At 42.6% G+C, this 23,669-nt stretch overlaps 4 protein-coding genes and 1 long non-coding RNA gene across 11 annotated transcripts in view; 3 read left to right on the forward strand and 2 right to left on the reverse strand.

Annotated features, from left to right (window-relative positions):
• echdc1 (enoyl CoA hydratase domain containing 1) lies at positions 1-4,677 on the forward strand. The gene is made up of 7 exons (XM_086114397.1): positions 1-342; positions 921-989; positions 1,219-1,391; positions 2,612-2,754; positions 3,056-3,108; positions 3,198-3,278; positions 3,862-4,677. The coding sequence occupies exons 1-7, from the start codon at positions 251-253 to the stop codon at positions 4,277-4,279; spliced, it is 1,029 nt and encodes a 342-aa protein (XP_085970523.1). The 5' UTR covers positions 1-250; the 3' UTR covers positions 4,280-4,677.
• Positions 4,678-5,013: 336 nt separating this feature from the next.
• Positions 5,014-12,759, reverse strand: rnf146 (ring finger protein 146). Of its 6 annotated transcripts, none has more exons than XM_086114392.1 (3): positions 12,446-12,759; positions 11,539-11,598; positions 5,014-7,145 (listed from the first exon to the last, which is right to left on the reverse strand). In XM_086114392.1, exon 3 carries the CDS (start codon positions 7,131-7,133, stop codon positions 5,955-5,957), a length of 1,179 nt encoding a protein of 392 aa, XP_085970518.1. In that variant the 5' UTR covers positions 7,134-7,145; positions 11,539-11,598; positions 12,446-12,759; the 3' UTR covers positions 5,014-5,954. The 6 variants fall into 6 exon arrangements, with proteins under 6 accessions (XP_085970518.1, XP_085970516.1, XP_085970517.1 ...); XM_086114390.1 differs by lacking the exon at positions 12,446-12,759 and adding an exon at positions 12,296-12,438; XM_086114391.1 differs by lacking the exon at positions 12,446-12,759 and adding an exon at positions 12,253-12,420.
• Positions 12,760-12,908: 149 nt separating this feature from the next.
• LOC147203294 (uncharacterized) lies at positions 12,909-15,973 on the forward strand. The gene is made up of 3 exons (XR_015101074.1): positions 12,909-12,987; positions 13,701-13,853; positions 14,023-15,973. It is a non-coding gene; the product is annotated as an uncharacterized LOC147203294 (long non-coding RNA).
• A 456-nt stretch (positions 15,974-16,429) lies between these two features.
• On the forward strand, positions 16,430-17,661 carry mdh2 (malate dehydrogenase 2, NAD (mitochondrial)). Its single transcript, XM_086114457.1, has one exon. The coding sequence runs from the start codon at positions 16,570-16,572 to the stop codon at positions 17,581-17,583; it is 1,014 nt and encodes a 337-aa protein (XP_085970583.1). The 5' UTR covers positions 16,430-16,569; the 3' UTR covers positions 17,584-17,661.
• Positions 17,662-22,165: 4,504 nt separating this feature from the next.
• rspo3 (R-spondin 3) overlaps positions 22,166-23,669 on the reverse strand; it is a 34,181-nt gene continuing 32,677 nt past the window's right edge. For both annotated transcript variants that reach the window (XM_086114498.1, XM_086114497.1), the window contains one exon: positions 22,166-23,156. In XM_086114498.1, coding sequence (XP_085970624.1) covers positions 22,951-23,156 — 206 coding nt within the window. In that variant the 3' untranslated portion in view covers positions 22,166-22,950. The remainder of the gene's footprint in view (positions 23,157-23,669) is intronic.

Raw genomic sequence — 23,669 nt, forward strand, 5'->3', positions numbered from 1 at the left:
GTATCAAATGTCAAAGTTAAAATAGATTCCATCAAAAAACAAACAAACAAAAACACAGCAAATTTCCAGGGGTTGAAATGGCCCAAATCGTTGCTTTTTACATTGCCCCACTAGTTTTCAGTCCAAATTTGGGAGCAGAGAAAATTCACTTGCCCGTACTGCTTGCGACGGGTCGACAAACAAACCACCTTGGTCCTTGGTGCTTAAAGTCTAACCCTGCTGATCCACACAAGTTCGGTAGGTGGCGGTGATGCGCCCGATTGCTGGTTGCAAAGCGCCATTCAAATCAAAGGAGAAGACTTTCTGTTCGCTGTTCGGCGGAGATTCATTTCAACGTTCAAGGTTAGTTTTGTCCACTTGCGCTGCAAAAGTGAGATCGTTATCTACCAATGTGTTCGCACGCAACTCACCCTACAACTTAAAATATGTGGTTCACAGTAAAGAACATGTTATGTCCCCGATACAAACACACTGTGTGACAATATTTTCTTATCGCTGATGCTAAATCCGCCTGAACGCCGTTTCTAAGTATCCACACATCCGTGTTTTTACTCACATTTATTTCGCCCATTCGACCCGGAGTCAGACAAATGTCGCATTCACGTGACAGCACAAGCTTTAACACAGCACGTGATGGTAAGAGCCATCAAATAACACAAAAGTAGCTCACTCATCGGGAGGGTCAAGTTTTTCCTTACTCTTGATTATTATCAAATCACTTGATTCTTCCAATCGACTCACAATGTGAATCGAATCGACACACACACACACACACACATATATATATATATATATAGATAGAGAGAGTATATATAGAGAGAGAGAGCAACGAAATTGTTGTTTTTCATGGTCGTTTAGCCAAATCCATCAATGTACAGTAAATGTAAACATTATGCTTCTGCTTCATGTCCATGCTGAAGGATCATGGTTATCCATGCAGTGAGGCGTCATTTCCTGAGGGAGAGTCATGTGTGTGGCAGCTGGGCCAGGTATGAGAGACTTTTCCCCCTTGTCGAATACACTCTAATGTCAAAAGCTTCAATGTCAAGTCAATGAGATGCAATTGCAACAACAACAACAAAAAAATGCCTTGACAAAAATAGTAATGCTCATTTTGACATTGTCAGAGTGGTCTTCAATTGACATTTGTTATTTCATGCAGAAGACAATTATCTGCATATTGGTTCAATGTGACTTAACATGCCATATCTTCTCAAGGATGTGGCAGAGACAGATGGGTGGCAGAGTTTACACCGAGAAGGATTTTGACCAGGAGGAAACAAGGGCCAAGCTGCTGGGCTTCCCTGGAGGTTCCATTGATCTTTCCAAACAGGAGTCTGGCATTGCCGTCCTCACAATCAACAACCCATCCCACATGAATGCCTTTACCGGTTAAGTTTGATCAAAAACTCCGGATATCCTCTCTGTACATGTCTTTTCTCTTTGCTAATACATGTAAACTAGAAAATCCCACCTAGTCTGCCATTGGCACGTTAGTGTGCCATAAGTCAAGATGGCGCCCGAGTAGGCAGCCGTCGACAAGTGCTCTCATGAGCCTTGCTTTTTTTGTGTTTGCTTTGTCACTTTGTGGTTGTTGTTATGTCGTGTGGACCTGATGTGGACTTTTTTCAGCATTTTTTGGCCATGACATTCATCAAGGAGGAGACTCGGTGCTTGGTGGTTGCGCCTTCTCGGCAGCATGGGTATACCAGCACTGTTTTTGATTGGGAGGAATGTCGGTGCCATTTGACTGTAATGGCCAGCATTTTAAACAGCCCCCGCTTTGTTCAGCGGAGAGATCGGTGCTGTTGGACTGTTTGCGGCTAGATGGATGCAAGGCTTGAGGAGCCGACGATGAGAAGAAAGGAGCGTTAGCGCGGAGCGCCGATGCGGATTTGGAACTGGGAGTCGCGGCTTGGAATTGAAGTGGATTTACATGGGACAGGAGATGTGAGCCAATCTCTTTTTCGTCAATGGACGCTACAGCTTCGTGTTTGTTTTCAAAACTTAGCTTGTAGCAGACGTGTGCACATTTTCAGCATGACGTCTCTGATCCACTGGTGAAAGGACACTTTGATCCTCTCCTCTTTCATCTAAAACTGCTTCAGACAACAAAGTGTAAGCAGAAAAGTGGTGAAGATTGCACGACTGTCTGTGTCCTATGTGTTGTGTTATTTTTGTTATTTTGACTTCAAAATGGCGCCGCGAGAGTGGCTGCCTTTCCAGCAGCTCCTATATTTTGTTGTTCTACTTCTTCCTTTCATAACTTTGCTGCTGTGAATTGGGAATTTCTCCATTGCGAGACTAATAAAGGGGTTCTTATCTTAAGTGATCAACTGGTATGCTGTGGGAAAGTATCGCATTTCATTTCATTGGTCCAAAATCATGAATTACAAATCTTTGTTCATCTATTTATGCCAGCAGCGTATAGTGACAGGCAGAGACGATTAAATGCTCTTTCAGTTAAGTTGAGAAATGACACCATTAAAACCGGTGGATCAACCTTTTTTTCTTTTTGACAAATAGGTTTGGTGGTGTGTCATGAGGTTTTCGAATGTAAAATGTGTTCCTTAGTTCACTAATAGTTGGGAATTGTGCTGTTCTATCCCAGGTACCATGATGGTGCAGTTGGAGGAAAAGGTGAGCCTCCTGGAAAAGTGGGCCGATGGAAAAGGCCTCATACTCCAGGGTGCTGTGGGAACGTTCTGTTCCGGATCGGACCTCAATGCTGTCAAAGAATTATCCAAACCCCAAGTATGACTCTAAAAGTTTGCAGCTCTGAAGCATACACCCTTAAGCAGAGTACTTCTCATACGATCAAAGTCGGCAAATTTTTGGAAGTGTGAAGAATTATTCTGAACACATTCTTTTTTTTCTTTTTTTTTTACGTGTCCTATTCAGCTGCTTGGTCATCCAGAATAGATGACCTGTATTGCTTTTCATGTGGAAATAGTTTGCTTCTGTGTAACGGGGACTCTTGATAAACTCCCACTAGTTATTTGTATTGTGGATGTAAATTATTCTCTCCTTAAGTGATGTTGCTTTTGTCTTGTAGGATGGCATGGAGATGTGTATGTTTATGCAGAATGTTCTGACAAGACTACTCAGGCAAGGGGCCATTTTTATGCCGCACCATTAAAGCTTACGCGGTTTTATGTACTTGGAGCACAATACTCCATGTGGTGTTCCCAGTGCAGGCTTCCTCTGATCTCCGTTGCCCTTGTGGAAGGGAGAGCTCTGGGCGGAGGCGCAGAACTTACCACTGCCTGTGATTTCAGGTACACACACCAATTTTGAACCATCATTTTTTAAAATATTAGGGACCCCACACATGGCAAGGAAAAACAGTGTGAAATGATTGCTTCCTCCTCGTCTAAGTATGTGATGTACTCGAGGCGTCTAACACGGCACAACAAACACACGCACGCGAAATATCCCGACTCCGAGTGTCTTACACTAACCCAGGGTCGTGCCACAGAAGACTGGAAAATACAAAGAAATAGAAGTTGGACTATTAGTTAGCTTACATGCTAAGTACATTCTAATCGTTAACTCCTCTCCTTGTCATTTTATTGTGGTAAATGACACGTTATAAAAAACGCTCAACACAAGCAGGTGTCCCTCTATTTGGCATGGTTACTTTCAACTGTCAGCTTCAACTGTTTGCCAAGCAGTTTTGGGAGGAACAATAACCCTGAAACACACTGCTCACAAGATAGTCTTTTCGAGACTTACGCTCGGGCTCTTGCGAACCTGGCTTGGAAGAGAAGGAGATATGCTTGAATTTTGTGTACCTTTTCGTCAAACAGGATAACCTGATCTTGCTCATAAAATCATTTGTGTCTAATACTTGTTTTTCAGATTAATGGCACCTGGCAGTGTGATCCAGTTTGTCCACAAACACATGGGTGTGGTCCCAGGCTGGGGCGGAGCTGCTCGACTCGTCCATCTTGTCGGAAGCCAGAATTGCCTCAAGTTGCTCTGCAGTGCTTCAAAAGTGGATCCTGAACTTGGCCTTCATATTAGGCTGGCAGACGGAGCTCTCAAAGACCCCCTGGTCGAGGAAGGTGTGGGGACTGTCCGACAGCAGGCGGAGAAGTGGCTCGGTCACTACACGAAAGGGCCACCAGCAGTTATCCAGGCTATTAAAAAGGTCGCCTTGTCAGGGCGAGAGCTCCCTCTAACGGAGGCTCTGAGGACTGAGAGGGAGGTGTTTAGTACTGTTTGGGGTGGTCCAACCAACCTGCAGGCACTTAGCAGCAAGTCGAAATACAAATGAGCACATCATATTGACCAGTCAAATGCAAAAGACTTCCATCATTGCAATAAACCCAACAGTGGAAACTGTGTCGGTCAAACTTGGAATGAATAAAACCTTGCTGCAGTGCATTTTAACAACTAGGATGATGTTTAACCACCGAGAGAAACTGGTCTGAAACTAGTCTGTCATTTGTCATCTAACCTGAAATTGTTCTGAGCGTGTTTCATTGACACGGTTTACAATAGTAGGGTGTCACGCTTCATGAGGGGAAAAAAATCATGTCCATCTTTTTTGCCGTGTTTTCATTTTTATTTTCTCATCTAATCCTTGACCTTGTAAATGTAGTTGTTTTGGTTTTATTAGAGACATGGTGAACATTCACCACACTACGAATACTTATTTTGGATTCAAAAGGGGATGCTTTTGTGACAAATGTTATCTGTCCGTCGAAATTTGTTGTAAAGCAGGGGTGTCAAACTCATTTTTTGTCACGGGCCACTTCGGAGTTATGGCTTCCCTCGGAGGGCCGGTGCAAAATCTCAATGTTATTCATTACCCATGACAATTTGACATTTCGGTACAGATTTCAGCAAGAATCATGATAGTCAACACACATGATTTGCTCCCGCGGGCCACATAAAATGACATGGGGGCCGGATCTGGCTCCCGGGCCATGACTTTGACACCAGTGTTGTAAAGGAAAACAATTACAAGTCACACATATTATTAGGGCAAAAAGAAAGACTACGTGATGATGAAATGACCATTTATTAAATTCACAAACCCAAGTAAAAAAATTGCCAAGCGAAAATTATTACAAAAAAAAAATCAATTTAAAGTGGTAACAACGGAGGAGATTAAGCTCGTAGAATAACTTCAAACTTTTTGATTCGGAACGGCTTGATGTATTTACTTACTCATCGGATTTAAAACCAAAGAACATTTAGCCACACCAAACCCAAAATATCAAGAGCATCTTGTCACATGTAGCGTTAAAATAACTCTCTTCAAACATGCACCAGTTTCACCTTCTATTTTAGCAACACATCAGTGAGGATACTCGGGTTGTAGCCAACTTATAAATGTACAACACTAATGCTTAACATTAAAGTTCCAATTACTTCAAGAGTTTGAACAATTGTAGTGCGAAATGTGTGTAAATATATATATATTTGCAGCAGCAGTTGAGAGGTCAAATGCCTATATCAAAACTCAATGGCGAGTAAAAGAGATCAGGAGACTTTACTGTTGTCAGATCACACATTTGAACTTGGCGCCTCATGAGCGATAGAGAAAAGACACAGACCGCCTCAAGATGATTTCACATACACAAGTGTACTGAAAATTCACAATTTGCTAATTCTGAAAGCAAACTTATCCGAGAGGTTGGGCGTTAGTCAACAGCCACATGTTGAATTCCATGTGTGCCATGTTAGCTGAGAGAGTTAATGATGATTGGAATGCGGCTATTCACAGTGAGAATGACGCAGTTTCAAACGACCCCATTCTCACTCGCTCTCAAGACATGTCGCAGATCGTCAAATTACACGACAGGAGCTCCTGACTTAAAATAAGCAGCCCGTCAGAGCTGCTCGAGCACATAATCAGTTTGTGAGCAGTGAACGAATGAATGAGAGCACAAAAAAGAGAATAAATTAATGGAACCAAACGGTGACTTGATTTCGGACAAACTTCACACTTCAGTCACTGCACACTGGCCATCCGCCATTCGGGACCTTCCGCTCGTAGATGATGAAGGGGGGGAAATGGACTCTGCGCCAGGGAGGGCTCTGTCCTCGGGGTTCAGTCTTTGCCTCTGCGGCCAATCCTCCCATGGCTCCTCATGCTCACCATTGCCTCCCCCTTCCCCTTCATCATGATCTTCTTGCTCGTCATCGCTCCAGTCTCCAGAGCCGGATTCGTCCACAGAGGTGTGAGGGTCAGAGGACCTGGAGGGTGAAGCCTCGTCCTCTTCATCTTCTTCCTCTCCTTCACCTGCCCCAGATCGCTCATGAAATGGAGTGGGCCTGTGGCTGAGTTGGAGTTGTGAGAGAGCGTCCTCCAGCGCGGGGCTGCTGCCGCCAGGTTGACCGCCCAAGTGAGTTGGAGGCCTTGCAGTGGGCAGAGGGGCTGACGTCGTGGAAGGGAGGACCGCGCCCTGCTGTTGCACACCAGCTGCTGTGGTATCGGCTCCATCAGCAGAGTTTTCTCGACCCGCTGCCCCAATTGCCCCTGTGACGGCCTCGGTGTCCAAACGGAGCCCAGCCACTCCCTTCTTAGGAATATCCAAAACATCCCGCTTCATTTTGCGCCGACGTCCGTGTTCATTACGCCTGTACTGCACCATGTTCTCCAAGTCGGCTACATACAAAAACCCAGCGATGAGCATCTCCGCCGTCTTCTTGCCCTTGGAGAAAGCGTCCTCCAGCTCCCGGCTGGTTCGTACATCATATTGCCACCAACCATTGCGGCCCTCGTAATACCAGGCGTGATCACTCACTTCCCCGCCCCGACCTCCCGCGGACGCTTTCAGCTCCTCTGGAGAGAGAAGTGTGGGCCTTTCCAAGAAGTCATCCGGCACTTCCTGTCTGCAGAGAGCACAGCGCTTGCTCTGCCAGGATGCCCCCTTTACACACAGGAAACAGAAGACGTGGTGGCATGGGAGTTGCACTGGGTGGACGCAGCTCTGCAGACAGATGGCACACTCGGGTACAGAGAGCGCCGGGGACGTGTTGTTGGAGCCAGGACACGATGTTTCGGTACTGCTCCCGCTACCAGCGGCACCATTGCTGCTGCTGTTGTTACCGCCGCCGCCTTTCTTACTTGGAGGAAGTGAGCTAACAGAGTGGTCTACTTCCCCACAGCTAGCCATCCTTAGCACGTACTGGAATTGAGATGAGAGAAAAATAAAATCATTACAGAATGCATCACAAGATTGCGGTTCCGTTACTTACACTCTAAGTTTTCATTTGTGATTATAACTTAATCTATTGCAGTTTTACCTTGCTTTTTGTGGGGGGGGGGGGGGGGGTTCCCTTGTAAATTGAACCAGGCAAGAAACTTTTTTTTTTTTTTAATGGAAATTCCGGTTGACAAAAACGAGACCATTATTTGGTGTGGAAATTCACTTTGGCGCCCGTGCACTACTCAGAGTGTGTGTGTGTATGTTTTTGGAGAGGCAGAGCTCATTAATTTGCAAACATGACCTACGTTCGAAATCAATCGGCAGCTCGTGCTTGAACTGTTTCCATCTGTACTTCCGAAAATCTGTTTAACCCCCCCCCCCCCATAATTCCTAAATACAGTGGTACTTGTACAGTACCACACTGAAAAGTGGGGTGTGCAATATTATTCGGGTCAGTGCAGCCATCTCACTGCAGAAGTTCAGAGTATTTCTGAATTATTCAATGTTGAGCTAAATGACTGATAATGATAAATAGTGGTGATGGGCAAAATGAACAGACTTCAACGTGTGCGGTGTGCAGCCACGAAGCAGAGCGTGGATCGGTGATTTAAGCAATGACCTTCAAACCTTCAAGCACCGTACCATGTGAAGGATTCAGGAAGTGGATATCTGGTTTAGCGGTTAGGCCGCGTGTCATTTGAACCATAAAAAAAGTGCAAAACAACATGTTAAATCCATCGCACTGCTTGTGTTGTGTTCACTCCAATGGAAATATGTGCAAGTTGGAACAATGGAACGAGCAAAAAAAAAAAAAAAAAGAATTTTTCCCCAGTTTGGGAGTTGTGTCAGAAACCCCATCAATATCTGTGACAGTGAATGCTACAACTGAAGTTCAGAAATACTTGGCAGAACTGAACATTGACAAACATGAAAATCCACCGCAGTACTGGCAACGACAAAAACATAATTCCCCTAATTCATTCAAAGTGGCCCTCATGTACCTTTTCTACACCAGGATCATCTGTGCCCCGTGACAGGAGAAATCTCAACCCAAAAACCAGAACTTTTTTTTTTAATTGTATCTATTTAAAAGAACTAATACAAAGCACTGTAACACAAGCACATACCTATGTCGAATACAGTTTCATCACTTGTTTTGTCGGGGGAAACGAGACTGTAGTACATTTTAGTGAACTCTTGCTAGTGCCGTCGAGTAAATGAATCACACAGTTGGCTAAAGGTTTCGGTGGTTCATGAGGCTTCATCTCACCATCGCTAATAAATACAGTCCACCTGTGTGTAATCAGTCTCAGGATAAATGCACCTGCTCTGTGATAGGCTCTGATAGGATAAATGCACCTCCTCGACGGGCTGTTTAAAGTGCAAAGAGCATCATGGAGACCAAGGAACACTCCAGCCAGGTCAGAGATGTTGTTGTGAAGACGGTGAAAGCAGGATTAGGATCTAAAAAGATTTCACAAACTTTACACTGTTCAAGCAATCACATTGTAATGGATAGTATATGAGACTACTGAAAACTCGAGCTGGGCAATTTGACGACATATATCGCGAAGATGATATAGAAAATATTTTATTGCGTCCATCGTCATTTGTCACCTGCAGCAAATTGCATGCGATTAAGATGTCAAATGCAGCTTGATTTTTACACCAATGCTTTCACTTACCAATCCTACGCCGCACGGCTGCCACCAAGTGGCACAGTGAACAACGATACAGAGACGTGAATTGTAACACCGTGCGTCACCGTACATAACAAACCTACAGTGCAAAATTCAACCTAAGAGTCAATGGAAAATTAATAAGTTGGGTCAATGCAAATAAATACTATTAAAGAATAAACTACCAAAAACAAACCTGTAATGATTAATAATTTTTATGCCCTCAAGGCATGCTGGGTATGTCTTCAAACAATACAAGCACAGACGTTTTTTTTAATTGTGAGACTCACAAAACACAAAGAATAGCAAAAGTGAGAATCACAGTTCCCCTCCGGCACAGTGATAACTGAATGGTGCAGATAGTCCCGCAACGCCTCGCTGGGCTGCTTATGTCACCTACAGGCGGGAAGTTGGCAGGATTAAGGCGAGACGCCGCTGCAGCTCGTGACAGCCATTTTAGCAACAAGCTTGGTCTGGTTACTACTGCCTGCTAAACACGTTGCAGTTCAGTAGTCAAAGCCTCCGTCATCTCACCTCCAATGGCAGGAGATAAACTACACTTCTTCCAAGCCTCATTCTCACGAAGGGATTACGAGGTGTGATTAACAGAGGGAAAGCCAGAGAAGCCATTCCAATTGCCAAGCTAATGTCATGTCATTGTGAAAGACCGGAATTAAAAATGCTTGGGTAACCGAGTAAACCACAGACGTCTCGCTGGAACTGCGCGAATGCAGAGCATATCCAACTTTAATAAGTGTCTGGAGAGAAAATGATTATAAAACCATGTTATACACAACGCGAAACAGTACGTCAACCGGGAGGAGTAGCCGAGAAGATTAGTATATTCATATTGAGGATAAGTGATTCAGAAAATGGACGGATATAGTCTACCGGATGCTTATAATATGACAAATGTGATTTGCTTTCACAATACAGTCGGAAGTTCTGGTTTTGCCTTGTGAAATCTGCACAACAAAATGCTCTCAAAATTACATTACAGAAGAGCGCATCTTTTCATTTTATTTTTTTCACCAATTTCTGTGAGAAACATTCTTATGCCTCTTATTTAGATTATCTGCATTTGTGCAAAGAAATATGTAGGCTCCTTTGTGTTTGCATTTAATACACGTCTGCTTAATGGGACTTCAAAGTAAAATGAGCGTTGGTGAGCAGTCAATGTGCGCTGTATACATTTTTAGAGAATAACTGAAAATACATTAGCGTGATATAAAATCAATTTATTTGAAAATAAAACTCAGATTCTCTCCTCTTTCATCTATAACTGCTTCTAACAACAAAGTGTATGCAGAAAAAGTGGTTAAGACTGCATGACTGTCTGTGTCTTATGTGTTGTGTTGTATTGTATTATTTTGTTATTTTATGTTCTGTTGGTTGCACTGTGGTTGAGAGGAAAGAAATTTCATCTGTGCTGTATGTTGCACATAGAGCATATTTGACAATAAAGTTGACTTGACTTTTTAATATATACTAATGGCTATAAGCCAGTGTTTCTCAAATAGAAAAACACTGTTTCTCTATTTGAGAAACACTGGCTCGCCCCCCCCCCCCCCCAGGGGGAGCTCCCATCAAGGGGGGCGCGTTTGACCTCGGGGAGGTCAAACTTTATTTTTTTATTTTTACTGTCCTCGAAAGAAGTGCAGTTACTCTACTACATTAGGGGGCAGTAGCGCTCTCATTGGCAGTTTGCGCAGGGAGCATTCGAAGGGAGGAAATATGACGAGGAGTATGTAGCTCTTGGCTTCACTGTGACTACGGTGGCAGACGAGCAAAGATCGGTCTTGCTTACTGTGTCTAAAAATGTTGGTAGCGGACAGCATGAAGCCAAATAAATTAAGGCGTCACTCAAAGACATTACACCCCAATCACGCTGATAAGGTGCTTGAGTTTTTTCAGCGAAAACGTGCCGAATATTGCCAACAATCATGCGGCTTTGTAACTGCTACTTCAGTAAACTAAAATACAGGTCCCGGCTACAAATTGAGCAGGAGCCGAGAGTTGCTGTGTCCTGATTCAAACCTCGCTTCGAAAAGCTGTGCATTGCAAAACATGCTCATTGTAGCCATTCATCCAGACATCATCTTTGACTTAAAAAATATCACCACAAATTATTTTATATTTTTGTTCAGCAGGTTAAAGTTTTTTTTTTAAATATTGTGTTCCTGAGTTAATGTTAGTGATCAGTTTGTATACATTATTTATTGATTTTATGTAATTTTATTTTTCAGTATCGTATGGGTTGACATGGTCAGTCAAAAATGTGTACGGTTTAATTAAGGATTTATTTATATTTTTGAAATTCAGATGCACTTTAAATCTTTTCTGTTACAGTTAATAAAGCTATTCTTTGTTATAAGTTGGTCCATATTTTTTCTTTTTTTATTCTCTTATAGTTTAATAAGAATACAGTGTTATGCAGATATAACAATTTTATAGACAAATTATACTATTTATAGTCACGTGCGAGGAGGGGGGCGGCACGAGATGTTTTCTTCTTCCTAACGGGGGCATGACAGAAAATAATTGAGAAGCACTGCTACAAGCTAACATCTTAGTGTCCATGTTCCATGCACACCCTCAAAAAAAAAACTAACAAAAGGTAGAGAAAATATGACTTTCTTATGGGAAACAAGCTCAACCAACACAGGGGCTTTAAACACAATATGCATACTCACATTAAGTCACCTTAATGTTCATGTATCATGAGACGTGCTGGCGGACCTTCCAAATTAGACCTATAAGTAGTCCACAAGAAAGTATGGCATTTTTAATAAAGTGAATTTTCATCGTCAAGACAAACCATACATTTAGAATTTCCTGGCGTTAAGATTTATGACGCATTTGATAAACAAGATGCATTTCATTCGTGACATTACAAAGAATTTCGACACAGTGGACACAGCTGTTGCTAACATGAACGAGTGTTTGGAACAAAGGGCCACTCTGTTAATTGTCTGACATGCACGGCACCAATAGAGTCGGCAAATCGCTCCACGTTGATGCTGGTGGCCTCTTTGCACCGAAAAAAGTACCTTAAAAAGCAACGTTAAAGCCACTGAAAAAGCAGCTCACGGACGTTACCAACTGCAGGACAACAAAGAGAAGCGCTGTAATATTTACATCCACCTCCCTGTGGTGGATGACAGTGCGAATGCACTCGATGAAATAACGATTGAGAAACGAACGAAGAAAAGGCGTTCAAACGAATACGTAAAATGGCTAAATCACAAACTTGAACAAATTGGTGTTCACGATGGACTCTACTATCGCAACTGCTATTTGCTACGGCTAGCTCGGCTAAGGGCAGTAATTTGACTCCAGCAAATAGACGGGGTTCATGTGATGGCGCTAGCTTATTTTAGTAGGTCGACATTAACAACAAGGAGCACCTTTCCTTTCGCGTCTCTGTTCAGGCAGCTGCTACGAACATACCGTACTGATAATGTCGTTGTCGACTTCTTCCGAACAGCTACATTTAAATCAAGAGGCGCCAATTCCAAAAATCAATCAAACACGTTCCACCGTTTCCTGGGTTTGTTTTCCACCGGATAAAAAGAAAGTGGAGAGACGCATTCAATTTACCTCGGAATTTCGATGATCAATTACGTCACATCCGAGATGTTGACGTTCCAGTTATACAGTAAATCTAAAGGAACACAAACGCCCTAAAAAGAAAAGCGTTTATTCGTCATGTTAGGGAATTGTCAATTTATTCTTTTGTACAAAAGTGAGAAGTACGCAGTGTTATTGATTAAATCCATTTCCGACTACAGTAATATTGAATACAGTGTCGCAAATGTCAAATCAAACGGAAGAGATACAAAGATTGCTGAATTACTTGAAATATGTGCTAAAGTAACTGGTGTTTAGGTGTAGAATGTTATACTTTACGTGATAAAGTACTGATACATATCAGTTAACGTGTAAAACCTTAACTGGACATTCGCCTTTCACCCTTCTCCAGAATGCGTTGCGTATTTTGTTTTGATTAGAGGTTAATTTGAAAAGGTCCAACGAGCAGAGTCCAGCTGCAGACCCGGAGGAGGCCGATTCAGGGAAAGGTAGGTTGAGGCAAGTAACGTTGCGCCGGATTTGACGTCAGAAGGATAATGCCCGATTCCGAAGTAAGTCGCATGTGGATCTTAAAAAGTTTGAAAGGCCCTGTAATTGTAAGATAATTTAACAGCAAAATCAACTAAAATTAAAACGGAGTTGTGTTATTTTAATGCACGACAACAACTACGACGGTAATATTCAGTCGACGAGCGTCAATGAAAACTTTATGCTAACTTGAATCCCGGCTACACTCACATTCTCTCGACGATAGAATATACAGTATAGCGCAGGTGAGGATGAAATGTATTAGCACGCCTAGTTGTTTATTAATTAGATGATAATGTCAAAACGACGTTGACATTAATAATTTAATTTCGGATGAATATATGTATGTTTGTGAATGGGTAAATAAATACTGGTCATTTTTAAAGGGCTTTGGGCTACGTCAAAGAAATACTAAAAGTGCAAAATATGTGCATTCAATTACAAATTCACTGCGCATTGTGTCATGTTGATCAGTTTAAAATATTAGATTTAAATGCATCTGTGCTAATGCAGAATTTTACGTAACATTATTTTCCCTGTACCTCTATATTAATGTCCTCTTCGTTTCTTTGTGACTTTAAAAAGCACTGGGAAAAACACGCAACGTCGTATGGGATCCCTAATACTTTTGACAGTAGCAATTAAAAAAAATCATACTTTTATTATTATAGCCTTAGTTTTCTGTAGAATTATATTGACATGGTAGATTTCACAATTCATTCTCTTTATTTTCCAGATGTATGTCACAATACAACGAGGGACATCTGTCCCTGAGCTGCAAAAATGCAACACATGTTGCAGTATGTACCACTGTCCATTCTGCCAGCCTGCATGGCCCATTAATGGCCCATGTGGAGGGCCATTTTTAACCGAGCAGTATCACATGAAGGTAAGTTTGCGAGACACAATTTGTGTGAGTCACAGTATAGATAATTTTTATTTGGATGGCTCCTAACCAATCACTCAGTGACCTGCTGTAGCTGATCATTTATAAAGATGTTGTCTATGATAATTGTAAATGATTATTTAAAACATTTAAGCTCTATTTTCTATTACAGGGTATACCATTCATAGATGTGGGCTACAATGCCGACCAAAGCTGCACCTCCATTGCATCTATTGCTGTGGAATAATAATGCTCCGGGCACCCTTCATAAATCACCTTTGGACCTTCTACCACTGGACCTTTTACTACTGGACCTTCTACTGCTACGCCACCTGCTGATGCACCACCGTCTGTGCTGCCTGATGTGGCTGCATCATCCATTGCCCCATCTGTTGCCCCACTCTCCACTGCACCTCTTGCTACTGCGCCATGTGCTGCTGCATCCTCTGTGCTGCCTGCCTCTGCCCCACACAGTGCCTCGCCACCTACAGTGCCCATACCGCAAGGTGGACGGATGATAAAAATCCGTCATCAACAGATTACTCAAAAATGTCCCATCTGCCGTATTATGTTCAATAAGAAAAACATTAAAGGGCCTATTGAAAGAAAGCACACTAAAAGGCAAAATGATGTGACAGCAATGCACCACCTCGAGAATGAGTGCATTGATCCCATTAATGGAATATATGCTGTTTCAAAGTCGTACTGTAGTACTTGTATTCCCCTTCATGTTCACCTTAAAATATGGGGTGAAAATCAGCATGTTTCATGTGAATCATCCGACTGCCAGAGAAACATTGAATTTGCATTGAGGAGTGGATTGCCTTCTCATCAGGGTGTACACCTCTGGTCCATAGTATACTGTTCATTGTATGCTTCACACCATGTGCTGAAGGAGACTCTGTCCGAGATGGTTAGCAGCAAGTGGTTTGCTGAGGACAAGAAGCTGCTCTGCCTTGCTCGACAAAAGCATGCCAAAGAAAACAACATTCCATTGTCTGTATACACAAACATTGGAACTCCACAGTCCAAAAAGTGCATATCGATTTATGAACCTACAGTGTCATATTTCAGCCGATTGGGGAGAGTCATGGTGTCTTATGACACAAAAAAAAATACATGGCACTGTCCTTGCTTAAAAACAAACAGATCATGTCCACACAAATACATAGCAAAATGGCACTTATTTGAGACAAATCGGGAGCTGTTTCGGAAAGTACGCACTCCTGATGAGGTGGAAGTGCAATCCACAGCAGCAATGGACAAAGACAAACATGACGAGACTGACTATAAGGACCTAGCCTACCCACCAAGACACATGGAAAAAAAATGGAAAAGATGATTGAGTACTGTACTTTCTCCAGAACAAAACATTGCCCGCTGTTCTCCCTGAACATTTAAGGCTTCCATCAGTGGAAAAGGAATTTCCTAAGCACCTCATCCCATTGGAAATGATCTGCCAGCACTGTCCAGGGAAGGTGTCCCTGAGTGAGCCGGTCCTCATTACTCATATTCACACAATGTACAAATCCTTTTCTCTTAATAGGCTATTATTTATGGTCTCGCCGTGACCCACAAGGTCTCAGTGGCACATGCCGAACACATATTTATCGTTGGACAAACGTTACACACAAGGTAAGAGTAAACTGTCTAATTCTCTTTCAACTAAAATGCAATTATATCCTTACTCCCTTTCTCATGTACCAAATAATACATTTCAAAACATTTCAGTTTCTGTTGCATTTCATGTTTTACAACCTTATTTCAGTGAAAGAGAGGAATTTGAGCAGAGGATCCAAAAGGAGTTGCGACAACAAGGGGAGTGAGTGAGCAGTGCTTTTTCAAAAATACATTTTGTGTTTTATTTTTGAATCCTACAGTGCTTTAGAAATGGACATGGATCATTTAGGGAATATAGGTATACATTTTGGCGGGGATACAGAATCTGGTTCAATTTAGCCATTTTTTTGTTAAACTTAAGAACAGTTCCATCAAGCTTCATACATGCTGGTTTGAAGTTGTGTGATATTGATATTTTCAGAATTTGTTTAATTTATCATAATGCATAAAAAGCCAGGTGTTTTGTAATTATTGTATTATATTAAAACCTTATGAATGATTGATTCTACTCGTCAAACCTGTTATGTTAACCACAGAGTCGAAGAGCTACTAATTTTAGTTGTATTGCAAAGTAGGTCATCAAATAAGTAATTCTATCTCAAATTAGTTTGATTAAAAAAATATTAATAATCTTAACTTAATTTTTAAAGAAAGATAAAATAATTTAAATTCCCTAGTACAATTCATGAACATTTCACTTTCATTTGCAGTCGTATATATATATATCTATATATATTTATAGATAAGTCTTGATAAGTGTATAGTTAAGATAAATGCCTCAACTTACCACAGCCACTCTGGGATTTTATTTTGAAAATCAATTGCCAAAACTTACCACAGCCACTTCCGGCGTATGTCTACCATTGCCTGAAACTACCTCCTCCGAGTCTGCAGCTGGATACTATTGGCTCCAACACGCAGAGGAACGCGCGCTTGCGCAAACTGACGTGACGTAGGATAACGCGAGATTTGTCTGAACGCAGACAGCGACCATCTCTTCCTGTTCGTGAGCTGCTAGAGGACATTGGTGTCACAGAGGAGAGGGATTTGTTGGGTGCTACTCCAAAGCTCGGCGAAGAAAAGACAAAACAATCGCGAAATGTTTTCACGTGCCGTAAGACCTACGATCAGCCTCACCAGGAGCTTGTCCACCTCGTCGCAGAAGCACGCCAAAGTGGCGGTGCTGGGAGCGTCTGGCGGAATAGGCCAACCGCTGTCTTTGCTCCTCAAGAACAGCCCCTTGGTGAGTCAACTCTCACTCTATGACATCGCTCACACGCCTGGGGTGGCTGCAGACCTTAGCCACATCGAAACAAGAGCGCAGGTCAGCGGCTACATGGGTCCCGACCAGCTCGATGCTGCACTGCAGGGCTGCGAAGTCGTCGTCATCCCCGCTGGTGTGCCCAGAAAGCCCGGCATGACTCGTGACGACCTCTTCAACACCAACGCTACCATCGTAGCCACGTTGGCCGATGCCTGTGCTCGCAACTGTCCTGAAGCAATGATATGCATTATTGCTAACCCTGTCAACTCCACCATACCTATAACGGCAGAAGTCATGAAGAAGCATGGATTATACAACCCTAACAGAGTGTTTGGTGTCACCACCTTGGACATTGTCAGAGCCAATACCTTTGTGGCTGAGCTGAAAGGTCTTGATCCAGCCCGTGTCAGTGTGCCTGTCATCGGGGGTCATGCAGGGAAGACCATCATTCCCCTAATTTCCCAGTGCACCCCCAAAGTGGACTTCCCCGCTGACCAGTTGTCGGCATTGACCCTCAGGATCCAGGATGCCGGCACAGAAGTGGTGAAGGCCAAGGCCGGAGCTGGTTCTGCTACCCTCTCCATGGCATACGCTGGTGCGCGCTTCACCTTTTCCGTCTTGGATGCCATGAATGGGAAGGAGGGTGTGGTAGAATGTGCCTTTGTCAGGTCTGAGGAGACAGAATGCAAGTACTTCTCCACGCCTCTCCTCCTTGGCAAGAATGGCATTGAGAAAAACCTCGGGCTCGGCAAGCTGTCCCCCTTCGAGGAGAAGCTGGTGGCTGACGCCATTGATGAGCTGAAGGGCTCCATCAAGAAGGGCGAAGATTTTGTGGCCAAGATGAAGTAAACAGGGACATTAAAGTAGCTGCAGCTTGCCACTGTCATTGGTATTTCCTGTCTTAAATTAAAAGGCTCTTTGACGAAACTCCACATCTGTCAGTGTTTCTTCCTCTGTTGCTTTTCTTTGACTTGAACAATGATCTGAAATTGAATGGATTTTGACCATTGTGCTGTCCCTTTCTCTCAATGGGATTTCCCTTATCTTTTCAGATGTGGTTTCATCCAGCTACAATTTGTGCACTGTTCTCTTATGTCTTATTTTGCAAATATACATTTCACTTCTTTTCGTAAATCAGTATGAATCATTGCTCAAGATGAAATGCTGTCATCAATGATTTTCATGCTCAAAAATGTCACAGAGTAAAACACCAGTGACCATCAATAAACAATAGGTTAAAAATACGGCAAGGCCTGTTTTTTTTTTTAAAACACATTACTTTGTGGGCAGTTGTAGGTAATCTTCCACAATCCGATGAGATGACCAGATTTGTATTATTGTCAATGTTTTTTTGGGTGGGGGGGTATCTTGTATTTACTAACAGACTAACTAGCAAGTGCTGGTGAGCCTATTATGTGGCCACTGAATGTCCATATACGATAGTTTTGGGGTCACCAACTTTGGTCCTCAAGGGCCCCTCTCCAACAGGTGACCACTCGTCGATGATGGCGTGAAATTCATTCGCTTCGTGTGAATAAAAGATGTCCATTTAAGTGCCCTGCTATCCTTCGGCCACTGGCACAACTTTTCTGTCGATTGCGAACAACACATCGCCACACACCGCCGTGGCATCTTACCAACAAGCAATGCAACAATGCTGTTCAATGGAAGGACTTCCCTCGCATCTCTCCATGTGACGTCATTTCCGAAGATTGCCGAAGAAAAGCATTTTCGTTGTCAAGGGCGTTGCTACAGGTTAGACAAAGAATCTGGAAGGGTTGCGTTAAAAAAAATTACGGAAATATGCTTATAATTGTTCAGCCATTGATATTACTCAAAAACATGGTTGGCCAACTTTACTTCACACTTGGTCTTTAGATGTCTCCTTCCTCCAACACACCTGATTGAAATGATCAAAATCATGATAATACTTATGCAGAGCTTGCTGATGAGCTGATCATGTGAATCAGGTTTGTTGGAAGATGGAGACATTTAAAACATGTTCACATCACAGCACCGCCATCTTTCCATTTTCTAATGAAACGCGACAAATTCACTTAAACTCGTGTTTGGCCATGCTGTGACTACTTTTACATTTAATTGTAGATTACATTTTAAATCAAGACAAGTGAGATGGGTCAATGACCAGTGACTGATCACCCTTCCAAAAAAAAACCAAACCACTAATTTCATTGAATTTAGGTTTTAACGATTCAGGAATATAATTAATTGTGATTTCCTCAGCATTTCAATTGTGATTTGATTTGCATTTTTAAAAGTACTTTTCAAATGTATTTCTCAACCATTTATGTTTATTGCAACAAACTATCAGATCTGTTATGCATTATAGAATAGTGAGGTAAAGGCAAATGAAGCATCAATATAAGTACCGGTATATGGAAGACAGTTTTTTTTCCTTTTGTAATTGCAGGTATAAACTGACTAAATATTTTGACGGGCAGTTTGGGACTCATTCACCACAACATAATTGTGCCACACGGGTTGGAGTTAATACCAGACTGTAAAGGCACAAATTCAAGTGCAGGTTGCAACAACAATGTAACCAAATCAATAGCTTTACCACTTCCTACACATCCCTTTGTTTCATGAAGCATGATACAATATGTAAACGTGGACTGCCCGAGTTGAAATACTGTAATGCTGAAATTTTATGTCTGCTCACAAATGGGGGGAAAAAAAGGTCTTGATTTCTCAAGGCTTCTTGATAATGATAATAGGCTGGATTTGAGTCAAAGCCATCCATCCAATGACCATGTGGCACACCGCTCTGCATAAGGCGTAAAAAAAATGTAGTGTGTTTCCGGTAACCCGACCGACCGAGAATTTCTACGTCGAAAAAACACTTGGGCGGCCCGGTAGTCCAGTGGTTAGCACGTCGGCTTCACAGTGCAGAGGTACCGGGTTCGATTCCAGCTCCGGCCTCCCTGTGTGGAGTTTGCATGTTCTCCCCGGGCCTGCGTGGGTTTTCTCCGGGTGCTCCGGATTCCTCCCACATTCCAAAAACATGCATGTCAGGCTCATTGGACGCTCTGAATTGTCCCTAGGTGTGAGTGTGGGCGTGGATGGTTGTTCGTCTCTGTGTGCCCTGCGATTGGCTGGCAACTGATTCAGGGTGTCCCCCGCCTACTGCCCGGAGATGGCTGGGATAGGCTCCAGCACCCACCGCGACCCTAGTGAGGATCAAGCGGTTCGGAAAATGGATGGATGAAAAAACACTTTACGGTCGGCATTTTTTTCAAACAACCCTAGTCTACATTTTTGTGTAGAGGGTTTACATCGGTGCAAACTCTCGCGATATTCAAGTTGAGCGCGCGCGTCGTTTGCCCTGTCGTGTGTCAACAACATTGAAACATGGCGGCGGCCGCGATCTGCGACGACAGTTTAAACCGCGTTTTCTGTGTTAGTTGCATGCTCGCACTGTAATGTTAAGAAAATAACATCCATTGATGTATCGAGAAAAATCAGCGAACTATTTGATGAACACCACGGGCCGAGTAAACACCGAGGGCGGAGGAGGACGTCGGCGTAGGCGGCGGCGCGCCCCGGCCCCCCGAGTCCGGAGCGGGGAGAAAACTAAATAGGCGGCGGCGGGTTCAATGTCTTCTTGTTTTATGTTTTATGGTTATTTTGTTTAAATTTTTGATGGAAAAAAAACTTTGTCCGACCTACCGACCCGATGCTGAAATGTCATGTTACCGAAAACACACTATCTTTTTTGTTTGGCCTAATTAAACAATTAACAATACACCTGAGCTCAACTGATCTGTATAAAGCACACCTATGCTAGGAATCCTCTTATTATCTTCCAGTCTGTACACCACCATGGTAAAAAGTAAAGAGCTGTCCAAAGATTCCATAACAAGATTGGAGATGGGCTCATGGTTGGAATGAGCTGCAAAACCATCAGAGGATGGTTTGTTGAGAAGGTCATAAATATTTGTATGCATTGTGAGGTCATGGAGTGAAATCTCGCAGTGCCCCTGCTCAAGAAGTCACCTGGCATGTCCCTTTTTAGTTGTGGGGTAATGCATTTTGATAATATCCTACATTACCTTCATAAAACAACCCTAAATATCTGATTCTCACTCACGTCATGAGTGAGTAGGCGCCGGTCCCAACCACTCTGGTCCATCAATCTTAGGGCACAAAGCTGGATAGACTTTTAATTACTAATTACTACTACCACTAGCTTCACTAATAATTACCGGTACTCATCCCACTGTTTCCATTCTTCACTACAAGGTACAGTGTGTAGAATTTATTGCCATCTCGTGGTGAAGTAATAGAATGCAATTAACTAAGCTCGACCATGTGCAAATTGAAGAACGCGCACAACGGTACTTCAGAGAGATAAGACTTGACAAACCTACCACAAATTTTTGAGCAGAGATGCAAGCAAAGTGGCATCAAGCAGCGGCTCCTCTTGTTTTATGTTGAGAGGGAAGACATTTCATCTGTGCTGTATGTTACACATACAGTACATTTGACAATAAAGTTTATCCAATCCAATTACCAACAGTTTCTGCTAGCTCGTCCCTCAAGTGACGGAGTAAGTGCAAGTTTAGTCTCCATTGGGTATCCGTTGCTGAAACATGGCCGCCTCCTGTTGGGGAGGCGCGCCGTATTTAATATTTTTTAAATATTTTCCACATTATTGAAATTAATAATGCTGTCCCCTTGATTTTTTGGTCTGAATGCTTAAACTCCAACAGTGATTCTTGTCGCACAATTTCTAAAACTAATATCTCTCGCAAAACCACTCACTGAATTTGCAAAACTAAAACCACAAAGTCTGCTTTGTACTGAGTTTGTTATTTTGTAACCCACAACTCACTGCTTTACACTGAATTTCCAAATGATCAATACACTTCTTGAAAAACTATGCACATTCATGGCAATTATTTACATTATTCTACCAACTGTCTGGAAATTTTGTCAGAGGAGAAAAGTGTTTGACATAATTAGTTGACTTTGCAAAAGCCTGAGCATGAAGCCACAGACAGTTCTGCTGTCCGTGTGGAGTAGAATGGAGGAAGCAGGAAGAGTGAGAATTAGACTTGGTGGGTGAAAATGCAAGAGGGGGAGGGGGTGAGCTAATGTATTTGTGTTAATTGTATGATCCAAAAAAAAAATTACAAAGGTTTGAAGAGTTAAGAAAGACAACAATGTTTTGCCATGCGCTTAAGCAATCAGAAAAAAAAAAAGGTTTGGAGGTTGTGGAAGTAAGCTTGAGCAACTGGGGGAATCCCACAAGCACAAGGAGAACACAGGAACTCCACAAAGGAGGGTGTGACTATTTTGGGCCTCTCATTGTGTAAACATTTTATAAATTACTGATAGTTTGGTACACAAATTATTGCATGTCAACTTTGATCATACACTTGTGACTCCCAAAAGAACAGAGAAGAGATGAGGCTATGAAACCCATTATAGTTTTATTTAACATACAGGTGGCTTTGGATGTTTGTTGAGCAGCACAAGTCCATTTAAAAAACCCCCAGAAAAACCTGGTGGTGAATTTGATTTATTTTCTCACACGCATAGAACTTGTTTTGTTTCCATGACAAAATGTGTGTGAAAAGGTTCAGTCAGAGTGAACTTTGTCCAGGTGCTTGGCTTTCTTTGACTGGGCAATGAAGGTTCCACTACAGTACATCAATTTCTATGATGATTAGGAAACACTCACAAGATGGCAAGAACAAACTCTCTTTATGTCTTTGTCTTTAAAAAATATTCACCAAATAAAATAAAGTAGGTGGATCTAAAAGTCATGAAAAATAAACAAAATGTTCTACATAATGTTGCAAAATCTAGATTCAAAATCCAAGAGCACATCGTTGTACCAGAGTCCCATTAAATAACCATATCAACAAGCTCACTGCTTTTACACGCTGATGTTTTCTTTGTTCTTTAGTACCAGCAGCAGTCTCGGCAGCGGCGCTTTCATTTTTCAAATGAGACATGAGTCAGTGGTGGATGTAAAGGAAGAGTCGCAACACAGAAAAATAAAAACACTTTCAACCTTTAGGCTCCATATGCCCCAATCCAGCTTGTGCATTAACAGTTTATTCAAATCGTACAGGTAGCAGCGACACCCCCGCAGACAGGAGTAGAGATGGGCAAAGAGTGGGTGAGAGGCAAGAGGAGGAGGAAGGTTTTGGGAGGTGTTAGACTTATTTGAACATGTCCACAGAGCTACCGTACAAGGCCCTCCTTGGGGGAGAAAGGCTCCAGGTCATGACCTCGCCGATGCCTGTGCTCCGTTTTGTTCCTGCTGTCTTGGCGGTCCCCCGTGTCTCGAGCCCTCTCACGCTCTCGTTTCTTCTCCCTTCTGACCCCCTTGTTGTCTTTGCGGTTGTTGTTGCGATTCCGCCGTTGTTTTCGATCATTTGGCCTTCGTCCTAAGTTGGGAACAGGGATTTTATTCACATGTTTATCACATTGAGTTGAGATCAATGTAGTGTGATCTCAAAAGACCACATTCCCTAAATACAACTGTGCCTTCATTAAATACAACATACCAACAACATACGATGTTGCATGAGTGAAACTACTTGGGACCACAAACTGAAACCCCAGTATTATTGGAACACTAGTTGACACAAAAGGGCCATCAGTTCCGTTACAGTAAGTGAAGTCTATTGACTGTACTACAATGTTCTTTGCTTTCACTGGAGCTAAGAGCAATACAAATGTTATCACCTTGCTTAACTCTTGCCTGGTCTGTATTCTCAGGGCTCACCTTCAGCTAACACCGACTTCCTATCCACCATGTTCGGTACACTTGCACAACCTGATGAGTTCCACTGTAAAAGCTCTGCAATATTTATTATTGACAGTCCAGAAAGTAATGCTCAATAATGAGTATCACAGTCCCAGAAGTCTTACTCTGTATTTCAATTGTGTCCATTACC

This window comes from Hippocampus guttulatus, chromosome 6 (genome assembly GCF_054856545.1).
Source record: "Hippocampus guttulatus isolate MCC_2025c chromosome 6, RoL_Hgut_1.0, whole genome shotgun sequence".
Lineage (NCBI taxonomy): Eukaryota > Metazoa > Chordata > Actinopteri > Syngnathiformes > Syngnathidae > Hippocampus > Hippocampus guttulatus.

Excerpts from the sequence above, each read along its gene's own strand:
- echdc1 (XM_086114397.1), top strand. The coding sequence starts at position 251 with ATGCGCCCGATTGCTGGTTGCAAAGCGCCATTCAAATCAAAGGAGAAG. Across the intron at positions 990-1,218 it reads GTGTGTGGCAGCTGGGCCAG|GATGTGGCAGAGACAGATGG; the intron begins GTATGAGAGACT and ends TATCTTCTCAAG. Across the intron at positions 1,392-2,611 it reads CCACATGAATGCCTTTACCG|GTACCATGATGGTGCAGTTG; the intron begins GTTAAGTTTGAT and ends GTTCTATCCCAG.
- rnf146 (XM_086114392.1), bottom strand. The coding sequence starts at position 7,133 with ATGGCTAGCTGTGGGGAAGTAGACCACTCTGTTAGCTCACTTCCTCCA.
- mdh2 (XM_086114457.1), top strand. The coding sequence starts at position 16,570 with ATGTTTTCACGTGCCGTAAGACCTACGATCAGCCTCACCAGGAGCTTG.